General features: G+C 34.6%; 1 protein-coding gene across 12 annotated transcripts in view; it reads left to right on the top strand.

The window, feature by feature from the left end:
- Cntln (centlein) overlaps positions 1 to 12,326 on the top strand; it is a 553,090-nt gene that overhangs the window by 149,988 nt on the left and 390,776 nt on the right. For all 12 annotated transcript variants that reach the window (XR_015440059.1, XM_087183859.1, XM_087183868.1 and 9 more), the window contains 2 exons: positions 1,446 to 1,577; positions 2,176 to 2,355. Coding sequence is in view for 11 of the 12 variants with exons in the window: in XM_087183859.1 (XP_087039985.1) it covers positions 1,446 to 1,577; positions 2,176 to 2,355 (312 nt within the window). In the remaining variant the exon portion in view is untranslated. The remainder of the gene's footprint in view (positions 1 to 1,445; positions 1,578 to 2,175; positions 2,356 to 12,326) is intronic.

Below are 12,326 nucleotides of genomic sequence, written 5' to 3'. Positions count from 1 at the left end.
GGTCTCTCTTCTGGAGCTCAGGACTATGGCTTTTATGACCCCCTGTGCCTCTGTAGTGTGGAACAAGGCACTGGCATAGCCAGGACGCCAAGGGTGGGGTGGGGTGGGGGTGGGGGCTGCAGTCCCCTGTGCGACTAAGGTGGTCACTGGGGGGGTGGGGCTTGGGCAGGAGGGAGCCCTGCTCCATGCTGCTGAGGTCCTCACCATCAGCTCCCATCAGTTCTAATATTCAGTATTTAAAATATTTTAGTGGAAGTAACATACAATCAACCATTAACACCTCAACTTTAGAGTATTAGAATACAGAAAACATCCTCAGTTTATTCCTTAAACTCAGTCCATCTTATATTCCATCCCTGAATCTTACCCTAAATTTCACTTCATTCTCAAGTTTTATGGATCAGTTTCGATAAGGAATAAAAATAGGAATACATAATATATTGGTACTTAGAGATCATTGTCAGTGACAGACCAGAGATGGAATAAAGGCCAGTTTTTTCTGAGCCTATAACTCAAAAGTAAAATGTCTATGTTGAAATTTCTGCTTCTTGGTTGACAGATAGATGGCACTGTCGAATCTGACTTGGAGGCTTCAAATAAAGCCTTTCAGCCCAGATAGTATGTACTTTAGGAAGTATTAGCTGAAAGAATGGATGAGTTGACAAAAGTTGAAAAATCAAGGAAAGATACAGTGTGAAGACTTTTGTTTCATCATGCTACTTTGAAGTAGCAGCAGATAATCCAAATAGAGATATTGTGTAGAATCATGTGTGAGATTGGATAGGAGAAAGTCAGGGCTAGATTATTACCTGGGTTTTTCAGATAGAGTTAAAAAGACAAGTTAGTGAAGGTATAAGTATTCTGAGATAAAAGCTATAAAGGAAAAAGAGAAAATTGAGTCATGGGTATATCCATCAATTAGTTGTCATTTAGATAATCTTTAGCTAATGAGAAGACTATTTGGCTAAAAATTACAGCAGTCTTAATATTATGAATACTCTGTCTACAGGATAAGAGATTTTTAGAACCTAAATTTAACAGTTTTTATTCTCTGAAATGATTTTTGCCTTCATAAAATCATAAATCTTTTTCTTAAGAAGAAAATAAGAAGTAATTCTTATTTTGGATATACATGCATTTGCTTCTCTAGAATGTTTTATAAAATTTTTTTTTCCTGTTGTACACTCAAATTCTGAAAGTTTATTTCTGGGTACAGGTTAACATTTAGTGTCCAGTTTTCATCCTAAGCTTATAAATAAATAACATACTTGAACATTTTAGGTAAAATCCATGGGCACGTGACAAGAAATGAGAACTGTGATGATAGGTTTTGTTATGAAAGCAAGTTAATCCTAGCTTTAGCAGTTGAAATCTAAAACCCACAGGAAAAATATTTTTTTTCTTAAATGTACTGGTTTACTAATAATTCAAAATTTTTTTCACAGAGAGAATCATTACTAAAACAGGAAATAAATGACCTTGTAAAATGGAAGATTGAAGTAGATGAAGAAAATGCTTTCTTGAGAAAAGAATTCAGTAACTTGGAAAAGAAATTTGAAGAAAAAAGTCAAGTTAAGGTGTGTTGACTTGTACATAATTTTATAGGACTGTTGCTTTGAAGTTCTGCTTTAAGCTTTGTCAGTCTTTGTGGCACAGAAAGTGACAGGCTTGGAGGAAATACTGCCTTAGGCCCTGCTGTACCATACAGTGTTCTCACAAGTAAAAACTCTGATAAAGATGCTTTAAAGCTAAGACTCCAAGCTTTATAACTTTCAGATTAATAGTTAATGATGGAAATGGAGCTAAGAAAGTAGGAGTGTGAATGTGTGGCTTCTTTTAATTAGATTCTGATGGGACTGGCATTATTAATTGATAAAACCCAGGTCTGGGAGGATATGTCTGTGTGGGTCTCAAAAATAGCTGGGGACAGCATCAAAGGCAGCTTTATCAATTAATGGGCTCTTCGTAAATGTGTACTCATCAAAGCTGTCATCCTGTGAAAAAATATGACCTATCCACCTGCATGGAAAGAGGCCAATAAAAGTACACAGGTGACCTTGGCCATCAAATACAGAGCAAGCTGCTGTGTGGGTAAAACTGCACAGTTTATATTTGCTGATTAGTTCTCACCTTTTTTTCTTTTTGTTTATCGGCCCTCGTGGTACTGTTCTACAGGACACTAAGGAGTGTGTACAGAATAAAGAAGAGCAGAACAGACTGCTTATAAAAAATCTGGAGGAGGAAAATGAGAAATTGAGTATCCGCTGTGCTGACCTGCTAAATGACCTGGAGAAACTGAGGAAGGAGGAAACACATTGGAGAAAAGAAAAATCCATTACTGATGCAAAAATAAAGGTATACATCGAGAATGGAATTCACACTGTAATTTTGCATCTGACTTCTTATAGGTAGAGTAATACATGTTATTTTTTGAAATAGCAAGTTATATATTCAAATCCACCAGTGGGGACTAGCATTAATTTATAATCTTTCACTTAAGACCCACAGCTTTTTAAAAATTGATGTTGCAAAGCAGGAAACTGACTTCAAATAGTTATACTAAAATGTAATCATTAAAAAATAAAGCCCATTGCAATTTGAGATAAAATGTGTTTTGAAAAAACGTATTTAGAATCATGGGCTTTGACATTTTAAAATTAAGGCTTCAATTTATAAATATATGTAGAATTTGTTGCAGTTTATTTTTAAAGACTATTTTCTAGGGTTGTTAAAATGTAAAAAGAAAATCTATAAAACAGTTAAAAATACTCATGTTTCTGAGGTAGTAATTTCTTTGGCTTAAAAATTTCCAGTAGAATTTTAATAGAAGATAACAGTTACAATCAATCTATCATATTTCTACATCCTTTTTGATCAGTATTTTTCAAAATAATATTTTTGGTGACATTCTCTTTGTCTTGATTTTTTACTTATTTTCCCATCAAATTTCAAGGTTTTCTTTTGCCATGCACATTCACAATAAAAATAAATATAATATAGATAAATATATGTAAATGCACATATGCCACAATAACATGGATATGTCACATAAATACATGTGAGTGCCTGTGTGCCTGAATATTTAAGTTAGGGAGAACTGAATGTGTGTGAGAACTAGTCCATCGCAGATATGCAAGAGAATGTATTAGGTATTAGTGCACAGAGAGTGACTGAGCATTGAGGAAATTGAATCCTGGTGCATTTATTTTTTAAATTTTTATGTTTCTGCTTTTCTGTTTTGTTTTTTGGTACTGGGGCTCGAACTCAGGACCTTGCGCTTGCGAAGCAGGCGTGGAGCCACTGAGCTAAATCTTGGCCCTGTTTCTGCTTTTCTACAACCTTCAAAAAATTGGTAGTGTGGTAAGAGCAAGTAGTACTCCCTTGTGTTGATTTACAGCTTCATGTTTATTTGGTGATAATTTTCACTTCTTTATGCAGTTCAAATAATCAATTCTGTAATTTCCTGGAACTTCTAGTTCTGAGGTTTTTGTTTTTGTTTTTTTTTGGGTACTGGGGATTGAACTTGGGTCCTTGTGCTTGCGCAGCAGACAGCGAAACCACTGAGCTAAATCCCCCAGCCCTGTTCTGAGGCTTTTAAAAAAATCTTTTGTACCTTAGATAAAGTGAAGTGGATTTTCAAAGTTTTGTGAATTGATGGTCACTTTTATTATTTTCTTCTCTAATGCTTTTGCTTTAGGATTTTTTTGTGATGAAGTTTTTCCCATCCTAAAGTCTGTAATCTGTTTAGAATTCATTTTTGGTTATGATGTTTTACATCATTTACTTTTTAGTAAGTGATGCAGTCTCTCTTACATCTGGAAGTTTCTTGTGTGTATGTGTTTCTGGACTTTATATTATTTTCATGGTTTTTGGTATTGTAATTTTGTAATTCAAATAAATATTTCATAGCAAAGTCTAATTCATTATTCTTTTCCTTGTAAGTCATTAGCCCAATGTGTATTTCTTTGCTAGATTTTAATATTAAGAATCATTTTACTAATTTTAATGGGAAATGTTAGAAAGCAGATTGGAACCACACTTAATTTATAAATTAATTTTGAGACAATTATGATCTTTCTTTGAAATGTGGAATAAGATTTTATAAATTCTGATAAATGGTACTGCTCAGTTTTATTAGATTTATTTTTAGCTACTGATATTATTGTAAATAACATTGTATTGTAGTACAAAATATGTTTTCTGTTATATTTTATATGTTTTCCATTATATTTTAAATTGAGAATTTCTAGAATATAGGAATATTATGGATTTCTTTTATTGGGAGCTTCTATTGAATAATTTTCCCCAGTGGTCTTATTCTAATATTTTATGTAGCCTTGTAGATTTTTCTAAGTTATATAATTACATTGTCAATAAGAAAGCTGTGGCTCTTTGTTTTCTTTTAAAAAGCATTATTAGAATAACTCATGTACTATATGTTTCATCAATTTAAAGAGAAGTCATTGGTTTTTACTTTCTGCACAAAGCTAAAAGGTCATCACACAGTCGACTTCACAACATTTTCAGCACCCCCACAAAAGAAATCCTGTATCCTTTAGCGGTCATTCCACATTTTTCCCTAACTGCCAGCCCTAGATAACCACTAATCTATTTTTTTCTATATATTTGTCTATTCTGTAAACATTTGTGATAAATGAAATCATAGTATTTGGGTTTTTGTGACCAGCATTTATCTTCCATGAGGTTTGTCCATATTCTAATAGGTAGCAATACTTTATTCCTCTTTAGTATTGAATAATATTCTGTTGTATAGCTATTCTACTAATATATAGGTATTTATCACTAGTGTATGGATATTTGAGTTATTGCCACTTTTTGGCCATTATGAATAATGCTGTGGTGAATATGTACAGAATTTTGTGTATATGTTGGGGTTCAGAAAATGATAGTGCATAATATGGCACCTCAGCATGCTGAGTATTTTAAGTTGAAGGAAATTGAGAAAGCTACAGAAGCAGGAACATCACTTACTGAGCTCTTGCCTTTTCCCTGAAAGTAGGTGATGTGACCCCCCTCATTCTAGAGAATGCTGCCTTGTACCCAGAGGTCATGAAGGGTCTGAATAAATAAGCCTTGCTGAGTTCTTTCAGCTTATTACCAAGAGATTCTGTTGCTTTGTCTTCCAATTATACTTCTACAAAACTGTTTATAAAAATGCATTTTCCCCTGGATCTTTAAGCTTTTGTTTCTGAAATCTCCTGTATCATATAAAATGTGGCTAAATAAAATTTTTTGCTTTTCTTTTGTTAATCTATATTATATTACAGGGGTGTCAGCCATGAACTTTTTCGTAGGTAAGGAAAAGATATTACTTTTTAACCTATATATAAACATATATTTTTATTTCTCTTAGGTATAGACCAAGGGGTGAATTTTTTCATTCATGTGGCAATTCTGTTTTTAAGTTTTTAAGCAAACTACTAGAATGTTTTCCAAAACAGTGACAGTTTTATGTTCCAAATAGCATATATAAAGGCTTTCCTTTCTTTATGTTCTTGGCAACCTTACCTCTTTGATTGTACCCATTCTCATGAGTGTGAAGTTTATCTCATTCTGGTTTTAATTTTCCTGATGGCTAATGATGTTAAGCACCTTTTCATATACTACTTTCCATTTGTATATCTTTGGAAAACACCTGTTTGAGTCCTGTGAATATAAGTACTTAAATGTGTATGTAATTTGAAACTACTTTCTTCAATTCTTTGGATTTTTTTTTACAGTTTTACTTGCCCGATATGTTTTTTTAAACAGGGCCTTTCTGTGTTGTCCAGTCTGGTCTTGAACTCCTGGGTTCAAGTTATCTCTGTGTCTCTCACCCTCTCAAGTTGCCAGGACTACAAGCATACACCATCATGCCCAGCTTATTGGTGCTCTTTAAAACACAAAAGTTTTCATTTTAATAACATTTAATTTATCTGTGTTTTTGTTGTTCTGTTACTCAAGTTTTTGGCGGTATATCTAATAACAATTTGACTTAACTTTTTAATGTAGTGTGAAATGTGAGTCCAACTTCATTTCTTTTGTGTATGTTAATTCAGTTGTCCCAGCTCCGTTATTGAATATCATTTGACTGTGATTGTAATAGTTTATTCCTGGACCTCCATTTTGTTCCTTTGATGTATACAGCTACCTTCATGTCTTTACCACACTGTCTTGGATTACTGTACATTTGTAGAAGGTTTTGACCTCGAAATGTGTGTGTCTCCAAATTCATTTTTTCTTTTTCAAGGTTGGCTATGCTGGGTTTCTTTTATTTCCATATGAATTTTAGAATCAGGGTTGCCATTTCTACAAAAATTCAGCTGGGATTTTGACACTTTGAAAGAAGGTCAGTTTGAGGGAGGAGAATTACCAATTTAATGATTTTAGGTCTTCTGATCTATCAACATATGATATCTTTCATTTAATTCTTTTTAAGTATGGGTCAACAATGTTTGGAGCATTCATAGTATAAGTTTGCAGTTATTTGAGTAATTGTATTCCTATGTATTTTATTCTTTTTAAAGATGTTTTAAGTGGAATTCTTTCTTAATTTCCTTTTCAGATCTTTCATTTTTAGTGTATAGATATTAATGTTTGTATATTGAGCTTATGTACTATAATCTTTCTGACCAACTTTACTAATTTTTTTTTTTTTTTTTTTTTGGTACCAAGGATCAAACTTGGGTCTTTGTGCTTGTGTAGCAGGCAGCAAAACCACTGAGCTAAATCCCCGGCCCCCAACTTTACTAATTTTAATAGGTTTCTGGTAGATTTATCAGGAGCTTCTACATATGATACAATATGCAAATAGAGTAGTTTTATTTCTTCCTTTTTAGACTGGATGCTTTTTGTTTGATTTTATTTCATATTGCCCTGGCCAGAGCTTCTTGTACACTGTTGGATAAGGGAGAGTGCACATCCATGTCTTGTTCTTGATCTCAAGTGGAAAGCATTCACCTTTTTACCCTTAAGTATGACATTAGCTCTGCTTTTTAAAAAATGTTACTTTGTTGGATTCAAGAAATTCTCTTTTATTCTTAGCTTGAGTATTTTTAATCATGAAGTGGGGTTGAATTTTAGTAAATGCTTTTTCCCAGTTCTATTGAGATGATTATGTAGTTTTGGTCTTTTTTTGTTGGTGTAGTGTAGTGCTGGCAAAACTTTTTGAGCTTTCAATGATACAAACAGACTGCTGTTGCACACATACCATAGGTTCTCCACCATTACTATAGTGCATTACATGAATTGATTTTTGGATGTTAAACCAACCTTATATTATTGAGATGTTTTTTGTCTTTGTCTGGTTTTAGTATCATGGTAATTAATGTTGGTTGTAGAGAATGAGTTAGGAAGTGTTCCACATTCTCACTTTCAGAAGAGTTTAAGAAAGATTGCTATTCTTTAAATGTAGACTTCACCAGTGAAGCTGTGTAACCATGGATTTTTTTGTGTTGGAAGGTTTTGGAGACTGATCTGATCTCTTTACCTACAATGGGTCTGTTGAGACTTTCTGTTTCTTCTTGAGTTAATTTAGGTAATCTTTGTATTTCTAGTAGCTTGTCCACCTCATTTATTGTCTAATTTGTTGGTATACAATTGTTAATACCATCTTTACTAATTCTTTTTATTTCTGTATTGTTGGTAGTAACAGTCTCATTTCATTTTGATTTTTGTTATAGCCATCCATCAGTATCCACAGGGAATTGGTTCCAGAACCCTCTGCAAATAGCAAAATGAGGGTGCTCAGATCCCTTGCATCTCATCCCATACACTTTAAATAATTTCTAGATTACTTATAATACTTAATACATTTTATGAAATTAGTTGTTATACTGTATTGTTTAGGGAATAATGATAAGAAAAAAACCTGTACCAGTCCAGTACAGGTACAACTTTTATTTTGAATATTTTACCCCAAGTTACTTGAATCCAGGGATACAGATCCTACTGATAAACAGAGAAGAATGTATTTGCATCTTTTCTCTATTCCTTTGACAGTCTAACCAAAAAGGTTGTTAGTTTTGCTCGTCTTCAAAGAATCATTTTTAACTGATTCTTTGTTTTTCTACTTCTATGTTTTAAAAAATCTTCACTCTAGTCTTTGTTTTCTTGTATTATCTTTGTAGTTTTGTATTCTTTTTCTTGTTTCTCAAGGTACAAATTTAGATGATTAATTGGAGATATATCTTCTTTTAAATGTAAGCATCTGTATCTTCAAATTTTCCTCAGCAGCGCCTTTGTACTCTGCTATAAGTTTTCATATGTTATGTTTTTATTTGCATTTGTCTATATACATATTTTTTGAGACAGTGTCTCACTGTGTAGCTCAGGCTGGCCTTGAGCTCACTGTGTACCCCATATGACTTCAAACTCACAGGCAATCCTCCTGCCTCAGCTTCTTGGGTGCTGGGATTACAGCCATGCACCACCTTGCCCAGCTATATCTATAAATATTTTAAATTCTCTATGATTCCCTCTTTGATCAGTTGGTTGGTTAATTCCCTATGTGTGAATTTTCTTCTTTCTCTACTGCTGTTGGTTTCTAGTTCCACTTCTTTTGAGTTCAGAGAAGATGATTGATTTAATGTTTTTAACTTTATTTACAGTTGTTTTATGGCTGGTGTATGGTGTGTTCTGGGAACTGTTCATGGGTACTTGAGAAGAATGTGTGTTCTACTGTTTGGGGGTAGTTTTCTGTGTATTCCTGCTAAGTCTAGTAGGTTGTTAGTGTTATTTAAGCCTTCCACATCCCTACTGACCTTTTGTGTAGATGTTATATTATTATATAAAATAGAGTTTGAATATCTTACATTGAATTTTGTTTTTAATTGTAATTCTTTGCTTTCTATAGTTTGATTCTGTCTTGTGTGGTTCATATATGTTTTATAATTATTGTATATTCTTGTTGAATTGGCTCTTTTGTCAGTATATTATGCCTTCCTTTGTTTCGTGTTACAGTTTTTGACTTAAAACCTATTTGTCTGATATTATTATACTCATCACAGATCTATGTGGTTTATTGTTTGTGCTGAATGTTTTTTCCATCCTTTTAATTTCAATGTATTTGTATCCAAAATGAGTCCCTTGTAGATAATATGTAGTTGCAACTTATCATTATCTTCCTTTTTATCCAATTTACCAATATCTTTCTTTTGATAAGTTTAATTCACTTATACTTTGAGGAAGAGTAGAGTAATAAACAGCTTCTGTCATGTTTGATTTCTTTATGTATTACAATTCTATTGTCCTTTTCTTTTATTGTTGCCTTGTTTTGTATTTAGTTGATTTTTATAATGGTACACTTTGATTTATTTTTAATTGTGTGTGTGTGTGTTTGTGTGTGTGTATGTTCTGTGATATTTTCCTTGCAGTTACCATGGAGATTACATTTACCATCTGTTTTAGTCACTTTCCTCATCACTAGGACATAGTACCCAGCATCTACAACTAAAGGGAGGAGAGGTTTATTTTATGTCACATTTCAGAAGTTTTGGCAGGCTTAAACACAGAAACAACATGTTGGAAAGGACTTGGAAGCGGAAAGCTGCTCATGATCATTGTGGCCAGGAAGCAGAGAGAGAAGAGAGAAGTAGGTGAGGAAGAAATGCCCTCCAAGTCACATCCACAGTGACCCTCTCTTAAACAGACCCCACCTCCCAACAGCAAGCCAGCTCTAGCACCCCCATAATCCAATCACCTTACAAAAGTCCTGCCTATGAGTGTATGTGGCTCTTGGGAGACATCTAGATATTAACTATAATGTTTTACTTCCTGGCTTCTAAAAGACTCACATACATCTCTTTTTGTAAAATGCATTTACATCTCAGAGTCTCCAGAGTCTTAACAATTTAGCATACTGAAAAGTCCAAGTCCAAAGTCTCATCTGAAATTTAAGGCAAATTCTTAGCTGTGAGCCCTTGTTGAAAAGCAAACAAACAAACACTGCTGGCATTCAATGGCACAGCGTAAATATTTCCATTCTAAAAGGGAAGAATAGGCAGATAGAAACCAATGGAACCAAAGTAAGACTGAAATCATCAGGGAAAACATTCAATCCCATAGATCTTCCTTTTGTTCAGCACCCAGGCAAAGATGTGAACTCCGAATGGCTCAGGTGGCCCCATTCCTATGGCATTTATATCTCCTTTCTTGAGTTGCTTTGGTCATTGGCTAGAATATTCCTCAGTAGACATTATGCACTCTTGACTTTTTTTAACTTTCTGGGGTTTCCACTGCACTTTTGGTTTTACTCACAGCTTAATGTACTGCCCTTTCAGGGACATGCTGCCTGGCCTCCCAGGCTTTTTTCTGATAATTGAATGGAAGCTCTCATGAACCTATATCTCTTTTATTTCGTATGCCTGTCAGAGAAGCACCATGTGTATGATGTCAAGATGTGTCTCCACTTTGAACAGTAGCAGAGCCCCATTGAAACATGGCTGCAGGGACATCTGAGTACTTAGACGACTGAGGTCTGGAAAATTCTTTCCTAGTTGTCCCTAAGTTGCTCTCTTCTCAAAGCAAAGTCTTTCTTTTGTACCCTTGAGCCCATGAAGGATGGAAGTCATGCTGATTCCTTTTGCTCTCAAGGCATCTTTTGTATTGTCCTGGTATAAAGTACATGGCTTCTTTTTAATGCTAATCTTCTTAGAAACCAAGCTGTTCTGGGCTAAACTTTTATAGGTTCAAAATTTATAGAAGCTTTGTTGCTAGCCACCAGCAAAAATTTTGAAATTAATTAGCTCTGCTTTTTTGTCTTGATTCTCATGGTAGATATGGTAAAAAGCTGTCAGCAGTATTCATGTCAGAGCCTTAGCATTGGGTTGCTTTGAAATTTCCTTCACTAAATTAATTAGTCTGCCATCCTTAACCGCAAAGTCATAGTATAGGAAAAAAATATAGATTTATTTTCTGCCAAAGCATAAAACACATGATTTTGAGTCCAACTGCCAGTCCTATGCTTATTCCCAACTGAAACCTTCTGAGCTTGGTCTTTACCATCTGCATTTTTATCAACATTCTGTTCTTCTGAGCTAAAACCAGAATCTTCCATCAAGCTCAGCTCACAGAATTCTAGGGCATCTCTAGCTGATATCTTCAGATCTTTCTAAATTCCTGCAAACCAGTTCCAAAGGGTTTTGAACTATATGACAGGTAGCATCAGAGCAACAACTCAACTTCTCTGCCACCAGAATCCGTCTTAGTCACCTTTATTATTGCTGAGACACTACTTGACATCCACAAATGAAAGGAAGAAAGGTTTATTTGGGCTTCCAGTTGGTAGAGGTTTCAGTTCATAATTAGCCAGCTCCAATCCAGAAAAGACATGGGGAAGGCCTTACAGAAGAAAGCTGCTTATGTGCTCCTAGCCAGGAAGAAGACAGAGAAGAGAAGAGCTGGGGAAGAAGATAAACCTTTCCACATCAAGCCTCCAACATCTTGCCTCCTTCTACCAGGCTATACCGTCTACCAACAAGTCAACTATAGTGCTCTCCAAATCTAAGCACCTTTGAAATGTCCTGCCTATGAGTGCATAAGGCTCTTGGGAGATGTCCAGATATAAACCATAACACCATCCTAAATTTATAGCAATCTAATTTAATACCAGCATTCTGTAATATAAAATCTCTGCTTGATTGATGCTCTGTCCCCACACTGTATGTTGCCAGAAATTACATCTTTGACCATAGTGTGCTCAGTGACACAGATCTATATTTTTTATGTATTTGTCTTTGAAATAATGTAGGAAATAATACAGTTAAAAGCCAAATATAAAAACATTTTCCCTTGTTGGAGTATTATATTTCCCTTTCCTGGAAATCTTTATTTTTTCTATATTTATAAGGCTTTGAGTTACTGCCTTGTCTCCTTTCATTTCTATCTGAAGGACTCTCTTAAGCATTTATGTAGGACAAGTCTAGTGGTAATAATCTCCCTTGGGTTTTTTTTTTGGTACTGGGGATCGAACTCGGGTCCTTGCGCTTACGCAGCAGGCGGTGAAACCACTGAGCTAAATCCCCAGCCCTCTTGGCTCTTGTTTATCCGTGAATGTCTTAATTTTCCCCAGTTTTTGAAGAACATTTTTGCTAGGTATAGAATTCAGTGTTGACAGGTTTTTCTTTGAAAATATTAATCTATTATCTCCTTACCTTTGGCCTCCATGGTTTTTGGTGAAAAGTTACCTTTGAATCTCAGGGAAGATTCCTTGTTTGATGAGTCACTTCTCACTTGCTGCTTTCATTATTCTCTCTATTTTTTTTTTTTTTTGGTACTGGGGATTGAACTCAGGACCTTGTACTTTCTAGGCAGGCGGTGGCACCACT

This window comes from Heterocephalus glaber, unplaced genomic scaffold (assembly GCF_053883595.1).
Source record: "Heterocephalus glaber isolate CG9 unplaced genomic scaffold, H.glaber_assembly_v1.0 deba00001481, whole genome shotgun sequence".
In the NCBI taxonomy this organism is placed as follows: Eukaryota; Metazoa; Chordata; class Mammalia; order Rodentia; family Bathyergidae; genus Heterocephalus; species Heterocephalus glaber.
This window is presented reverse-complemented; position numbering and strand designations above follow the sequence as displayed.